Here is a 16,232-nt window from a genome sequence, read left to right on the forward strand (position 1 = left end):
AGTTCATCCCAGGCGTATGGAGACTGTGTGAGAGGGGGAACTTCATTGTGTCTGAGTCTTGTCTCTTGGCAGACAAGCCCAGAGAGCTTCCCGTTTCTCACAGACCTTTAGTTTAACTCAAGTGAAGAAGGTGTAGTTAATTGTGATTATTTTTGCTTTATTGCTTCCTGTCATATAGAAGTGAGAGGGTCTTTGCAGCAGTCTGATTCCACTGCAGTGCTGTCTCCAGGACCGGCTCTTACGCCGTAAGCTCACTGTGAGGAGCTGTGTTTTGTCCTTTTCAAAAGCAGGGCTGGTAACCAAGAGGGCAAGGCAAGAGGTTGCGTGAGAAGTGCACAAATGCTGTAGTGGTGAGCGTGAAAAGCCGTGAGGTCATTTGCGTGACCTGATACTGCACTGCCATGCATGCTCTCAGCTCCTAATTCCTCTTTCTGAAGTCACACTTTCCTTCCCACAGAGTCTGCTGGAACCGGGTTTTCTCCATGTCTCTGTTTGTAGAACACGTGTTGTTTGGCATCAACACGCTGATGCCAGAACTTGAGGATTTAGTGAAAAAATACACTTTGCTGCTTGCCAAGGTAAGCAAAGGTGGGATTTCACCTCTTCCCTGGTTGCTCCTGCTGATCATGTGAATTTTTGTCTCGGGTATTAGAGCTGAGTCATGTAGCTTTGTCCTTTTCCTCTGCAGTGTTTCCAGCACGATTCAGACATGAAGACTCACCCAACTTTTGTTGCTGTGATGAAAGTACTGTGTGAATGTAAGGATGAAGTCAGCAACAGGCTCTACAGGTAGTGCCACTGAGACAAGTTGCAGGGTCCAGTAGGAATATTGCCAACGTTGCTGGCGTATTTCTGGGTGTAAGGCAGTGGTGCGTACATGTAAGGAAAGCCAAATGAAGAGCAGTAACTTCTGTTTTATTCTGTGCCCTGAAGCTAAGCAGTTAGCCAGTAGGTCTTACGTTACCTCTTCTTGGTCTAGTTGCAGGTGAACATCTTATTAAAGGCATTTGGTAATCCAGCGTTGAAGCCGTTGTGTTCACTGCTGTCTCTGAATTACAGATACGGTCTGAAGGTGTGTCCGATCTGCCTGGGAGAGCCGAAGGATCCCGTCTGCCTGCCTTGCTGCCACATCTTCTGTCAGAAGTGCATCACAACATGGCTAGTGCCAGCACAGATGTGTTGCCCATGCTGCAGAGTTGCTTTGGAGGATGTTAATTTAGATGTCTCTGCAGAGCTCAGGTATTCCACCCCGTGCAAGGTGGAGGCGTTGCAGTGGGGCCGGTTGTGGGAGGAAGTTCTGGCTGGCACTGGCACCTCTGAAGCTCTCAACATGAGCAGAATGGGTGGAGGGAACTCTGCTCTGCTGCCCAAAATGGATCCTGTCTGTTTTCTGCTTATTGTTTCAAAAGAAGGGAGGAAGTTGCCTTGGCCCTGTAAGAAAAACTGTAGTTACAAAACTCTGTAAAGCTACAGCACTGTCAGTGGCTGCATCAGACAAGGGAACCGCTTGTCACCCCGGATTGCTTTGGGATGGCTTAGCAAAAAACTCGCAGTAAATGTCTGGCGTCACATTGCCATTTGTCATCTCACTTGTCAATGTGATACAGCCTTTGCAGACAATGCTACTGAAGTGTTCCACAAATCCAGCCATTTGGAAAGCTGGAAAAGTGTCTAAGTATCTCACCTTGCTGACTTGCCTGTGTCTGCTTTGCTTCTTCCATTATTTAAGTGGTTCTGTATTTGAACATTGTCCTAATGCTTTTTACCCTTCCGTAGAGATGCCATAGCAAGAAATGCCCTGTTCCGGCAGCGCTGCAATAATTTCTTCATAGATGTGGTCACTACCATGTGCTTCAAGGACAATGAACCCCCTGAGGCAGAGGTGATCCAAGAGCTCCTTAACCTGCTGTTTGTTCACAGGAGCCTCCTGCAAGGTTCAGGTGAGCTCCTTTCATCCCCATGCTCAGCCTCATGGACCTGATTCTCTTGCCATTCTCTCTCACCGGCCAAGCTTGTCTTTTTCTTATCTCCCCAGATCGCCCTGCTATCTACACAAAATTTCTGTCCCCATTTAATGATGAAGTGGATGAAACTCCCGTTATCCGCTCAGTGATGCTGAAGCTCCTCTTGAAGTACAGGTGAGCACAGCCAGACGATGGGTGGATGTTACCCTGGGGGGGTCCAGCATTGGTTTTCATGACCTCATTGAACCAATCTGATTGTTCTCCTCACTTCCAGGCCATTCATTGAATTTGAATCACTACAGGTGAAATTCAGCCTGTGCCTTTCTGTTAGTCATGCAACTGGACTGGCTTGCATGTAGCTTGTGTGGAAGTATCTGACCAGTCTGTGCCAAGGTTTACCTTCACCTAAACCTGTGCTGAGTGCGGGTAGCATAATGATAGCTGACTAATTGATGTGCTCTGGATCAGCAAAGCAATGCTGCTCATCCCCAGACATTTGTATGCTTCTGCAGACCTCTCTGCTCACACTAACTCCTTCAGCCTCCCTTTGCCATCTGTGCACAGAAATACACGTCTCAAGTGTGATCATCAGATGATTAAGCCCTAGAAATGCTCATTTGGCATTGCTGATGAGAAAAGCTCAGAGCGTGAAGCTAGATGACATCTGGCAAAAGATGGCACGATTGCTTTTCCATCTTCCAGATGGATCCAGAGTGACCCCCCCCCCCATCACACAGGCATAACTAGTAGTTCCATCGTGATTGAGAGCATCAGGAGCCGTCAGTACTGCAGTTGTGGTAACGGGGTGTTTCTCTCTCCTGCAGCTTCAATGAAGTGAAAAATGATGTGCAGGACTACCTGTCCCGGGTAGAGCGCAACAGGATCCTAGGGAAAAATGACAAAAAAGAACTCTACTTGCTTTTTGTCAACTGCTTGGAGGTAAGAGTGCTGGGTAGGTAGGAGCTGGGAAATAAAACCGCTGCAGCAGTAAAAGAGTCAAGAATAGAAATTCTGCGATTTTAGGCAGGTTTCTTGTGCACATAACTAGCTCTTCGACTAGAGAGCCCGAAAGGAAAATGGTATAAATCACCTGGTCAGAACCTGCTCTCCAGTAACTAGCCTTGCTTTTTGAGGGAAGGCTTGTGTGTTTGCAGCGTTACATAAATTCTTCTTTTTCCCGGACACCTTGGGCAGGTGTCTGAGTGTTAAGTGATGCCCAGTGAAGCTCCAGCTCTAACACAGGAGTGCAGCAGCAGGGGCACTTCTAGTTGCAGCAGACCACTACTGAATGCCTTTCTTGTTTTCAGACACTTTTTGTTTGCAGAGCTGTTTAGATTGTTCTCTTTCCTCCCCTTGTATAACTTCTAATTCTTTGGACAACTTTAAACAAACGTGACAGCAGGGTAGAGGTTTCATTTCTTACAGTTTTCATTAAAATGGTGACTTTGTAGCTAAGATGAAAGTTGGTATTCTTGCTAAGGGAAGGACAGGTAGTGCTTGGTATCTGCCAGAGGTTGAGCATAAGCACCAGAGATCACAGGGAGGAGCTCATGGCACTGGGGTGGAGGGTGCTGCGGGAGACAGGGAAGTTCTGATGCGCTTACTGCAGCGTGGGTGCCTTGGAGATGGAAAGTGCAGGACATCGAATTTAAGTGTTCTGCCACTCATGCAGTATTCTGGCCCATCTTTAGGATTCTATGTGTGAGAAGTCTGAGGGCAGCTTTGGATATGAGCATATAAACCATCTGCTTGGAGACAGAGGCTTTCCAGAGAACTACCTCCCACAGAGCAATCAGTGTCCTCAGGAATCGTCCGTTGAGTATCTGCAGGCAGTGGCCAAGGTTCGCCTGTACCTGAGCAAGGCTGCAGAGCTGCTCTTTGACTTGCACGAGCCCACCGGTGAGTGTAATTATGCTGCTGTCAATGGAAATGCTGCATGCAGAGCAGAGGCACCCCAGGAGAGGGACACGGTCAGCACCCCTCTGCAGGGCCAAGAGCAAGTGCATCAGCTTTTGTCCCCTTCGTTAGGAGTGTTGGCCATTATCTGTTCTCTTGACTGTGTATTAGAAGTTCTCTATAACTAGCAGCAAGGCTGTGCTGGTGACCCCGAGGGTGTGGTTACAGAGCAGTTGTACCTTTATTTTATCTTCCAGATGCTAAAAATGGAATTTTATTTAGGACCAACTAAATTGACCTTTAATGAATAAACGAATAAAGCATAAATGATGCTTCAGATACATGACTGCTGTAAGGCTTATCGTTTCATATGAATTAGAAGTTTGCACAGTTAAAAAGGATGAAGAGATACTTCCAAAAAAAAAGTAAATAAAATTTTGAGCTGATTTGCTGACCCAGTAAAGGAGAACAGTGTGTGGAGAGTCTCAGATACATAAGCAGTTCCTGAAGCATCTAAGTGTGGTCACAGAACTAATTCCAAGGGACTTGGGTGTCCAGCCCTCGCATCCAGGATGTCAGGCTACCGCCGTGCATCCCAGGAGATTGTTGTAGGGGACACCATCACCTTGGCAGTTGAGACAGTGCAAAGCTGTCCCTGAGCACGATGGGAGAGCTCTGAGAATGAACCTCCAGCAAATGGGGACATTTGTCCTTGAGAGAAGGAAATGGAAGTAGAGCATATCATCCTCTGAAGAAATGAATCCTTGTCTAAAATCCGGCTGAGGAAACACTCTAGATAAGCAGGGCTCTCCAGGTCTCCTGTGTAACCAGTCAGTACTAGTGAAAGGAGCTTGGTGCCACAGCTAGTGCCAGCAGGAAAGGTTTACGAGGTAGGGAGTGATTTTGCCTTTCTTTTTTCTTTTTTTCCCCTCCAGAGCAAGACCAGGTAGAGGAGAAGCAGCGTTACCTGGCAAATGTGAGGGAGTTCTGTAGCCTCACCAAGAACGACTGGCATCGTGTTTACCTAGTCCGGAAAATTGCTAGTCAGCATGGGATGGAATTTGCCCAGAAGCTTGTCACAGAGGCACAGTTTAACTGGGTGTTCCCGGTGGAAACTCTGCGACAGGTAAAGAAGCGGTGTCTCCTTGGGGATGGCTCTGGTCTCCTCTTAGTACTCAGTCTGTGCTGCTTTGAGCTGTTTCTGCTGCTGTGTGGCTCTGGGGGACTCACCACAGCGGCTGTGGACGTGACTTGTCCTCCCGCTGTGGAAGGGCGTCTGTGATGGCAGGGAGAAGCCGCGCGGGCTGCCTTGCCTGTCTGCTGGCCCTCTGCAAAGCCTGAGGTGCCACAGTTCTTGGGAGGAAGAGGAGATTGTGCCTTGCCTGGCGGCTAGTTGATGTCCGTGGTGCTCACTGTGGGCTTTTCCCTTGGCAGGTAAAGAAGAGCCAGTCTCATCCCATCGATCGCTACCTGGCGTGTGGCGAGAACTACAGAGTCCTGCGTGATGCTGTGGGCAAAGCCATGATTGAATGCAGGAGTGAGGGTCTTCTAGAGGCAGAGAAGGTAGGGCACGCTCTCCTCACCATAGTCCTGGTGTGGGCTCTGGACGGCTGGTGTTTAAACCTTGTGTTCCTGTGGGCAGCGTCTCTGGTGCCTGGGTTGCCTTTCTTTGAAAGTTGCTGTGGTTTATGCTGGCAGACACACACACATTTACTTTCTCACCTGTGTTCTAGCATACATAACTCTGAGATTATTTATGTAGGTTGCCTCATCTCGCTTTTCTCCCCTTGTAATCTATCGTAGCAGTTTATTTTACAGTAAGCAACACAGGCACCCCGTAGCCAGCGGGCGGGAGAGCGGGCAGATAATCAGAGAAGCTTTGTGCTCCCTCCCTGCCTGCCTTGGCTGCCTAGCCTTGTGTCTTGCCATGCAGAAATCAAACGGGTCATCTCTGGGTAATTGTAGCCTTTTTCCAAGATGTGTTTTGTGTATGAAAATCTTCAGGAGTAAGTTTGCAAACAATGCACCGTTGAGTGTGTCTCTACCATCTATTATACACTGGCTGGGATTTTTTTTTTCCACTTGTGTGTTGATTTGATTTGAAGGAAGGCATGCACAGGTTGCTGCCTAGCGAGACGCAATTCCGACTGGATGTTAGAAGAATAAAATACTCGAGAGGTTTCTGATGTAAAGCCCTCAATCAGCGTGAGTGCTGACAGATTACTCATTTATGCCCCGAGCAGCCAGTTTGGCGCTATCCCCCTGCATTTGTGGGGAGAGCTTTACCGCAGACCTGCTGCAGCCTGCGTGCCCAGTAAGTTCAGCCGTGACAACTGCCTGTTCTCTGCCATATCATCAGTTCTTCTTTCCTAGGCACCTGGCAGCTCTCTGGCTGGACAGTCTGTCCATCTGCTCCTGGCGATTTTCAGAGAGGTCACTGCCCTGTATGGAGTTAGTGACTCGAGTCTTCATCCCAAACAGCAGGTAAGAGACTTCACTTCTTCAGCTTGCGACAAACATGCTTCATTGATAAGGGTGGATGAGATTTCAGTCACTGGGGGAAGAGCCTTTTGTTCTTCTGCCCCAAATACAGTTATATCCTGATCAGAGCAGACTGAAAATGTTTTCGAAGCAGGGGCAACGCAGCATAGGAAGCTGCTGATAGTCGTCTTTGGTTTGGTGGGCAACATCGTGCTGGTTTTATTTCTTTTAAATATCTGCTTTCAGCAAACAGATGCTATGACTGATTTCATCCAGAACTCCCAAGTCCTGAATTCTCAAGACCTGCAGGACTTTGCAACTTCTCTTGTGACGAATGCACTGCCGTCTCTGGCAGTGGATCCTCAAAGCTTCAGCCGCAACGGAGCACTCATCGAAGTGGCTGTTCATGCCAGCGCCGTCCTGCTGTGCGGGCAGAACCCTGTCCTGCAGCCCCTGAGGAACCTGGCGTTCCACCCGCACACCATGGAGGTAATGGCAGTTCAGCATGTTGCTAGTTCTTCCTTGTATCTGCTGGATCCTCTGGGACCTAACCTTCCTTAACCTCAAAAGCACCAACTTGCTGTTTTAGCTGTGAATTACTGATGGGTGATTATTTCAGTGGTTGTATTAATTAGCACAACAAGAAGCTCTGGACTGGTACCTTCCCAAGGTACCTCTGCATCCTGAGCAAGGCAGGATGCAAATACTTTTGCTGACATTTGGGTGAGCAAGTCTGAAAGCAGTTGGCAGGTCACGCTGGGGAGACCTGCGAGCTCCTGGAGCCCTCGGCTGAGTCAGGGTGGAGGGATCTGCTGGTGCACAGCGGGGTACACTGGGCCACCCCAAGAGGTGTTCAGTGCAGTTCAGGATGTCTGGAGAGTACACACGCAAGTCTTATCAATATTGACAGTTCTTAGGAGTGGATTTTCAAAGGTAGAATTTGAAAATGTTCCTGTATGTCATCTGCACGACCTCTGCTTTTGGACCCATCATGAATAAGGAGCCAGTGAGCAACTGCTGCAGGAAAGAACTGATTTATATATTAATTTGTCCCTTTTTTCTTTTTCCTCCTTAGCACTCTTTTCTGCCTACAATGCCAGAAGATATAATGGTTCAGGCGAGGGCCTGGGAAGGCGTGGCTGCTCTGCGCTGGTACAGTAAGTGCTCCCGACTGGCTGTAAAGAAATTGAAGGATAATCCTTGGTTTTGGAATGAAACTCTTCCAAATGTGAAGATGGACACACTCCTCTTCTCAGCACAAGTTATCTTTTGTAAATTAAGATTTGTAGCTATGGTTTATGTGGGTAATGCACCAAAGCACATCAAGCTTCTTTTTAGTTTCAAGCTTATAGCTGTGTACAGAGTTGGAGAGTGCAGATCTGTCCTGTTACTTATGGCAGTATTAAAGTGGTGCGAGCAGAAGAGGAGCACTTTGCCACCTTCCTGGCCAGGTTCCAGTTCTCTGCTTTCTGCAGTAGGCTCTTACTGCAGACTCGGAATCCAGGGGTGGGAGCATTCAGCCCATTTGGTACTTCAGCAGCAGAATCTTTCAGGCTTCTATTCCTTGTTTCTCAAGAGGAGAAACACTGAAAAATGTCTTGGGTTCCTAGGTGGGCCTGTCACTCCTTTGAGCTTTGGGAGAGTCAGTGCTTTTGATTAGATCTTGAAGCATATTTCTTGCTCCAAGATGACAGTCCCTGTGAAAGGAAATAAGAGGCTTTATAGGTGTCTGTCTTATCCTGTCCTGTTTGTTTCTCTCTCTTGGTAGCATGTCCAAATGGCCACCCCTGCACTGTAGGAGAGGTAAGAATTTGGGACTGGTGGGTTTTAAGCAGGCACTGTTTTTGACAACAGTTATTTTGTTTGCTGGTTTTAATGTTCTGTTGCACAGAGGTTCATTTTCTAAACTCTATTAATCATTTTTGCCCTTGTAATATAAAATTTAGAATAGCTCTAACACAGTTCATACCATAAATCTAGGAAACGAGAGGCAGAGGTCCTTTGCCTCATATATAGCAGTTTGTGAATTAACCTGTTACAGTTTGGATTTTTCTTTCACTCTTTCTCTGCTGGAGAGGCTCTTACTCAGGAATTCAGTGTTCGCATTTTGCTTTTTTGCTAGTGTGGCCTGCCCATGGAAACCAGCCGCTGTCTCGACTGTGGTGTCCATGTTGGAGGGGAACAGCATAAACCACTGCGTGGCTTTCGAGAATTCTGGTACGCTTTGATTCATTAACCTTTTCAGCACTCAATGACCAGTACTTGCCTGCCAGGATTTCAGGGCAAAAGGTACCAACCACTTCATGCTGCTACCTGAAAGGTGGGGTGTGGGGTTCCCCGTTAGCTGCAGAGGAAGAGGCTCAGCTGTTAGGAGTGCTGGGATCCCTCTGGCTTGGCAGAAACTGCCTTAACAGAAGATCTTGTCACGCTGCTGGTTTAGGGTTTTCCATCTCCCTGCTCCAGGCTGATACAGGTTACGTGGTTCTACACTAGCACATAGGAATAGGCAACACGTTCTTAGATGGATCGGCATGACTGAAGAACTTCTGCTGGAGCTCTGGTCACTGACTTGTGCTCCCTCCTCCTTGGTCCTCTGGCTCAGCACTTACAGCCCTTGTGTAAGAATGTTGAAGGTACTAATTCCAACAGCAGTGCCTTCTCGTCCGTCCGGCATGGAGTTGGCTCATCTTGCCTTACAGGGCTGGACGTTGCCTCTTTCATAGGAAACGTATTAGGAAGAGATGTCCAAGTAATCAGCCAGCAAAACCAAACAAATTGTCTTATTTGTGCACACAACTTATTGGTAGTCCTCATTCCCCTGTAGCGCTTTTAATTGGCAGCTTTTATGGCATTCAGAGAACTCATGGGTCAAAAAGACATTACTGGGTATCAAAGACATCTCTTGTGTGTTTGTTGTCAAGGCAAAAAAATCCTATATGTACACTTTCCAACAGGAATAATGAAGACAGAACTCAAACTGGTCATGTCCTTGGAGATGCACAGCACAGAACAACAATGGGAGTGTCTGATCGGGGCATGTCCCCCGTTGTCTTCGTGCTGATACGCGCTCTCACGCATCTGACGATGTTGCTGGGAGCCACTAAAGACCCTCAGGTATCTTCCAGTAATCATTCCAAGTGGCCACATGAAAATTAGTGAGAACTTTGCATGATGCTGGTCCTCTTCATCGTATTGACAAGTAACTAGGGCACTCTTTCAAGATGCAAGACCCAAATTCACTTCCCTCTTGGCCGGGAGTGATTTTGGCTCCTTCATGCACTTGCACGCGCACATACCCGCCCTTATTTGTGCAAGTGGTAGGAATCCTGTAGGACAGAGTTGAGACTTTCTGGTAAGACTGTACCTCTGTGTGTCTTGTGCTTGAACGGGACGTTACTGGCTATGCTCATTCTTCCCTCTTGTTTCTCTTTAGTCATTGCAAAGGATTATCAAGCCACCGGTGCACGATCCGGTGAGTTTCCTGCAGCAGCATATTCGGGAGGACTTGGCACAGCTGAAAAAAATTTTAGGGAAGAGTGTGGATGAGACTATCAACATCCTTCATCTTGTCCTCGGCAGCCTCCTCAAGGACCCCCAGCAGCACCCAGGCCAGTGTAAGGAAAGCTACCTGCTGCCATATCCCACCTGCACGCTGTAACAGCACCTCGGGGGCAGCGGTTATTTACCCTCTTTGCTATAACAGACCATTCCTACAGGCTGAGCTGGTGAGGAAGATCTAGGAATCCGAGGCTTGTTTCTTACCATAGGGAGTGAAGGATTTTTGGCTGTTTACTTCTTTCAGTCAAGCACGTGGGGTGTGCAGGGTTCAGTGCATAATTCTGGAAAGGAATTATGGAATAAATAACCTCATGGCATGTTGCAGAGCTTTTGGCTCACAAGCAGAGGTACCACTCAAAGCACAGTCGCTCATGCTATGAGTAATCTATATACTGCCCTCTAAATGACCACCGCGAAGCTGTTTGGCAGAGGAGGGATGGGTCAGGGTAGAACGTGGAGTTCAAGCTGCCATGAGTCATTGTGTCACAGAGGGATTTATGTGTCAGAACTGTATTTTCAGTGTATGACAGTACAAATCAGTATCCCCAGCTCTGTTCTGTGGTCTATCGTTGATCATGGTCCGACCTTGGACAACTTGTTTAACCTTTCTGGGATTATGAATGACTTGTATAAATGTCCACATCACTCAAAGGAACGACTGGAGTGAAGCTTCTGAAACCCTGCAATCGCTGCCTGCTGCTCTGGGCGACGCTCTCCAGCTAGACTTAGATACTCGTTTGGGCTCTAGGACCTCTGTGATCGCTCTTGGCTCATCATGCTAACTGCAAGGATGTCACATCTGGAAGCATAGTTAATCTGTGCTTTCTTTTAACTGAGTCCTGCAAATGTAAGAGACTAAATGTTCCTGTTGCAGGGCCCGTTCAGTTTGATGGTGTGCTCTCCACCAAGGAGAAGAGAAACAAATGGGAAGAAATTGTTGCAAACACAGTTATCATTCCGGAACTGGAGGTGAGAAATTTGCTGTATAAAATTTCAGTAGTTGAGTAATTCAAAATCCACTTATTTGGAAATCTGACCTGCTGTAGTGTCTGTGACACACTGTTCACCCAGCCAAGCCCTCTGCGACACAGCTGCAGGTTAGCTTTAATTTGTAAGGGTCAGCCAACTTTATTCTACCTGTGGAAATGAGTGTCTGAGACTAGAGCTGTGCTGTTGATGATTTTGTATAGCTGGAAAGCACAAGTGTCTTTGCTCAGTTGAAAGTACTGGTCCAAGTGAGCATATGGTTGCCCCAAATGAATCCTGTCTGCCTTTTATGCATCATCTCAAGAATGGAAGACCTGTGAGCTGGATGAACTAGAGAACAAAGAATAACTACATGGTATAGAGAGCTGTCTCGCAGTATGTTTTACATGCCTTCCCATATGCTTTGACATATTTCTTTGTCATTGGTCATCAAGCTAGCAGGAAAATATATTCTAGTGGAGGTTTCACATGGCGTGACACTGATAATTCTGATATAATTTTTTTTTTTAAATGCAGGATTTGGATAAAAAACTTCTGAAGTTAAATAGACAAATACAAGAGGATGAGAGAATTTCTTCCAATCCAATAGTGAAACTAGTGTATGGTGACCCAGTGACTTTCCTGTCCCAGCTGCCAAAGGACAGTCACATACATCATTCCAGGATGTGGAGCTGCCGAAAGAGGATTTCAGTGGAGAACCTGGGCCTTGTAGTCCAGCAAAAGAACGCCAAGGACACTGTCCCCCTCCTTTGGAAGTTTCTGCAGAAGGTGAATGTGACACAGGGATGAGACCACAATGTTCAGAGACCAGCTCCCAGAACCACAGACTGGTTGAGGCTGGAACGGACTCTGGGGGTCACCTGGGCCAACCCCCTGCCTAGAGCCAGTCGTGCGGGACCAAAGCACTGTTTGATTATACAGTGTCTTTATTCTCATAACTCTCTAGGAGAACTGTACATGTAAAATATTTTTTCCTTTAAACATTTAAAAAGTAATTCCATAGAAGTATTAAACACTGGTTTGTCCAAGAACAACCTTACTCATAGGCGCCCTTTCCCCTCCCAGGAAACAGAACTGAGGCTGGTTAAATTCCTACCAGAGATTCTGGCTCTGCAGAGAGACTTGGTGAGGCGGTTTCAGAACACCGCCCATGTCAAGCACTGCTCGATCAGAGACTTCCTCAACGAACCCCTCTCAGGTGAGCAGGCTCTGCCAAAACTGTGACTAGTGAAACCAAAAGCACTGGATAGTCCAGCTGAAAATGAACGTGAACACTTCTCTTGAGCTTGCAGCCTTAAGCCCTCGTATTTTCCTTTTAACTTCCATCCAAAAGAAGTGGAGACCTTAACCCTGGAGTTATGCTTGGAAAAGTCATCAGGTGACTTTAAAGAGAATTGAGCACAGGGAGATTGTTCACAAGAGGTCTTGTAGCCTGGGCCATAGCAGATAATAATGGAAGAACATAAAGAAACAGAGCACATGACTCAATTTGACAACATCAGAAAACTGTTTAATGTCTATTTAGCCTCTCTTGATCTGTTTGAGCGGTTGTCTAGAGTTCAGTGGCGTGCTTTGAACATTCTTCTGTTATGGGGTTTCACGGTGTTGCTGGTAGAAGGTGTTTCAAGGACTCGCCTTTCTGTCATTCCTCAGATGTGATGAGGGACCTGCTACAGAAGAGGGTGACTGTGTTTCTGTCTGTTTGGAACAAGCTGAGAGGCTCGCTGGACACCAATGGTGAGTGCCTTTCCTTCCCAGCATCGTTTGGAGAGCGACGGAAGCAAGAGCTTGCCCGCTGCCAGCCACTGCTCCTCTACTGCTGCCCTTCGGCAGTTCACCCTCCTCCTGCCAGCGATGCTGAGACACAGCCCCCAAACATAGCCTTCCCAATGGAAGAACTTCTTTCCCTCCTGTGGTATTTTCACGTGAACTTGCTCCTTTAGCGCTGATGAGTAACGGAAAGAGCGTTCCTTTTTCCAGGTTCTGTACTTTTGCCTGACCTGGGGCGGCTCAGGACAGGCTGGCTCTGGGCCACCTCAAGCAGTCTTCTCTGCCTTCTTATTCCAGGGGAAATTAAGCTTCCTAAAGGCTACTGTGATGCTGACCTGACCTTGGACAGCGAGCTTGAGGTCCTTCTGCCACGTCGCCAGGGGCTGGGCCTCTGCTCCACAGCCCTGGCCAGTTATCTCATTGGTTTGCACAATGACTTTATCCACTCGGTGAACAAGCACACCAAGGAGGATGATCGGTATGTTGCTATTCCAGCTAGGGATTTTTTTTTTTGCCTTTGTATTATCTGCTGCTTCATAAAGGCTTCTCGCTCTAAATGGAGACTCTCTTCTCTTCTGCAGGTACTTGATCAGTCTGTCGGAAGTGGCTGACCTGCACTTGATCAGTTACGAGGTTGAGAGGGACCTGATTCCTCTGATCCTGTCCAACTGCCAGTACAGCATGGAGAAGGGAGGGGAGACATTGCAGGACTTTGATCTGGAGAGGATCCAGCAGCAAGTCATCAGCAAGTTCCTGCAGGGAAAACCACTCATCAGGCTAACGGTAGGAGAAGGCAGCTGGCTGTGTTTGCTGCAGACAGCTTCCTGGCTGACGCTGCAGCCCTGCGGTGTTTGCTGCATGCCCTGCAGCGGGGCTGGCAATGCTACCAAAGCTTTACAGCTGCGGGTTTCTCTCCTGACAGGGCATACCTACCCTTGTGTACAGACATGATCGGAACTATGAGCAGCTGTTCAATGATGTCAGAAGTAAGCTGCATCAGGTGGGTTTCTGCATCGGAGGAAACAGGGCAAGCGTGTGACCTGATACCCCAAGAAATTTTAGGTTTGTCTTCTGTCACTTGATTTGTTTGTCTGAAGGCTTGTCCGCTAATCTCTTGGCATGCCTTGAATATGTACAAACATGCTTGCTTTTGTCAGCCAGGATTTGCAAAGGAAAGGGACATAGTTGAGCATTTGCAGTTTCCTAAATCTGGGGTTCTGCCATCTTCTGTGACTTTAGCACCTTGAGCAGCAATAAGGAACTAATATAAGCAACTGCTTTGGCTTCCTGGTTTTCAGACTCCTCTCCCCAGTTCTGTGATGAACATGGTCAGTGGGGAACTACAGTCTTACAGCGATGTCTGTGATGCTCTGTCTGTCACTGAAATTACCCTGGGATTCCTGGCCATGGCTGGAGAGAATGCTGAGATGCTTCTGACTGACTACATCGAAAATGTTCTGCAGATGGGTGATCAGACAAACCCTCACGTACTGGAGGTGAGTCCTGAGAGCAAAGCTCTTATTCTTACAGGATAAAATCTGCACTGGTTTATACTAAATCCAGCCAGTCAGATTGAAAAGCTGTTCAGCTTGAAGAGGTATGTGATAGAATTCCCTCCCCACCATATTCAACAGAGAAGGGGAAACGCTTTTCCCTTCCCCTGTAAGCAGTGTTTGCAAGGTAGAAGCATCTAATAGCTTGTGATGCTCAGCAGGTTTTTGCAAAACCCTCCAGAAAGGTCAGGTGCAGGACGTGCAGAAGGTGGAACCCTTCTGTGCAGATCCAAGCTCTCTGTCAGCACCAGGAAGGAGAATTCTCAGTTGAGTGTCAGCATAAGCAGCTGCAGTGCTAAAACTGAGAAAAGGGAGAACTCTCTATTATGAGTCCACTTCCAGTGACGTTGGCTTCCCTGGTGCTGAGCAGGATAGAAAATATCCCTTTACTTCTCAGAAGTGGTGACAGGGGAAAGTTTTATCTGCTGATGGTGTGTGAGAAGAGGCCCTTCACTGATAACAGGGCACAGGCACTGTTATGACAAGTACGTGTGACACAGTCCTGTCACTTTCCCACTCCCAAGGGATTACTGGAGGCAAAATGGGGAAGAGGGAGAGAGAAGCCTATTGCAGACGAGCTTCTCCACCCAGGTTAAAGGTGGACTTTCTGCTGAACTCTCTCTGCGCTTGTGCCCTTCTGCAGTTTTGACACGTGTGGGCAGGATATGGACAGGTTCCTAAATACCCCCCTTACATCCAGTTTCACTCCATGTCTGTGTTTGTCTTTCAGGCCCTTGGACGATGCCACCTAAAGCACAACATAGCCCTCTGGCAGCTTCTCTCTACCCGCAAATCCGAGCAGCTTCTGCGCCTCAAAAGGGTAAGATACACTGATAATGTCTGTGCCTAATCAGCTCTTTCCCCTTCTCTAAATGAAGTTGCTCAGATGCATACGGTTCGTTGTTTTTTCCCCTCACTGCATTTTTAGGATCCTTTTGCAGACATCAGTCCATCCTACAAAGCTGAGCTCAGTCCAGAGCTGGGCAAGCTCCTCAACACCTTCCTTGTCCACTCAAGGCTGGAAACCTTCCTGCAGGAGCTCCATGAAATGATCATCCTGAAGCTGAGACGTGTCCATGCTGTGGACGAATTCAGACCCACATGGACGTAAGTTACACAGCCCCAACCAACCCCCACTTGTTGTTATTAACTTCAGCTTTGCCTCTGAAAATGCGTGTGGTGGGAACGGTGCCCTGGGCAAGTGACGGCGGGGCTTGAGTACAAAGCACAACCCGCACAGTGTAGATGATGCAGCTCGTTCTGAGGCACGCTGCCGGCTCTAGCGTGACCCTTCCTCCTCTCCCATCAGCTATGTGGGGAACGCTGCTGGAACAGACCAGGAGCTGCTGTTCATGAGCACTGAAGATGAACACACTCAGCTTTCCCCCCCAGCTTGGTTCTGACCTGCAGCCTCCCCTTTCTGGGCTCTTCAGACTGGCTGTTTAATCCTTCTCCTTTGAAAACAGACGTTAAAACTCTGCGTGCTTAGCACAACACACCGGGGATCAGCTGTACTTTGCCGTTACACCACCTCTTAATGCTGCTTTTCCTCTTTGTCTTGCAGCCTGAAGGAAGCTCTCATCCCTTACCTCGATGCAAAAGATTCCGAGCTGGCTCCCGAGCTGCAGGAGACCTTCCCCGAGGAGATCCTCCTCTCTCACGCTGCTGCTGCCTGGAGAGCCGCTGCTCTCTTCAAGCGGGAGCGCAGGGAGGGCTCTGAGCACTAGCCCCCTCCCTCCCTCTGACCTTCCTCAGGGACAGCGATTTTTAGTGCCACGAGCCCTGGATTCTGGAAGCTCAGGGGCTGGGCTTTTGGGGCTTGTTGGTTGGGTTTGGGGTTTTTTTTACTAATTTTGATACCCAAAGGGCGATGCCAAGACATGCTGCTTTCACCCATCCGGCCTGTGGAGGAGCAGAAGGCTGCAGGGGTACCAAGCACCCCCAGCTAACTCCTGCAGATGAAGGATTTCTTTAAGATTTATTTTTTTTCTTGTTTCTATTTCTCTTGGGCCTTCGTTAGGAT

At 47.9% G+C, this 16,232-nt stretch overlaps 1 protein-coding gene across 1 annotated transcript in view; it reads left to right on the forward strand.

The window, feature by feature from the left end:
- RNF213 (ring finger protein 213) overlaps positions 1-15,953 on the forward strand; it is a 45,969-nt gene extending 30,016 nt beyond the window's left edge. Inside the window, 26 exon segments of the mRNA XM_010074381.1 lie at positions 458-578; positions 689-789; positions 1,060-1,239; positions 1,777-1,940; positions 2,036-2,138; positions 2,789-2,903; positions 3,656-3,863; positions 4,796-4,986; positions 5,295-5,423; positions 6,234-6,830; positions 7,417-7,498; positions 8,110-8,144; positions 8,464-8,558; positions 9,296-9,455; positions 9,775-9,955; positions 10,774-10,868; positions 11,403-11,654; positions 11,952-12,084; positions 12,540-12,623; positions 12,954-13,134; positions 13,238-13,439; positions 13,579-13,656; positions 13,955-14,152; positions 14,940-15,029; positions 15,138-15,316; positions 15,774-15,953. Of these exon segments, the coding sequence (XP_010072683.1) occupies positions 458-578; positions 689-789; positions 1,060-1,239; positions 1,777-1,940; positions 2,036-2,138; positions 2,789-2,903; positions 3,656-3,863; positions 4,796-4,986; positions 5,295-5,423; positions 6,234-6,830; positions 7,417-7,498; positions 8,110-8,144; positions 8,464-8,558; positions 9,296-9,455; positions 9,775-9,955; positions 10,774-10,868; positions 11,403-11,654; positions 11,952-12,084; positions 12,540-12,623; positions 12,954-13,134; positions 13,238-13,439; positions 13,579-13,656; positions 13,955-14,152; positions 14,940-15,029; positions 15,138-15,316; positions 15,774-15,936 (4,117 nt within the window). The 3' untranslated portion in view covers positions 15,937-15,953.
- The last annotated feature ends 279 nt before the right edge of the window (positions 15,954-16,232 follow it).

The sequence above is a fragment of the Pterocles gutturalis genome, unplaced genomic scaffold (genome assembly GCF_000699245.1).
Source record: "Pterocles gutturalis isolate BGI_N339 unplaced genomic scaffold, ASM69924v1 scaffold18517, whole genome shotgun sequence".
Classification (NCBI taxonomy): Eukaryota; Metazoa; Chordata; class Aves; order Pterocliformes; family Pteroclidae; genus Pterocles; species Pterocles gutturalis.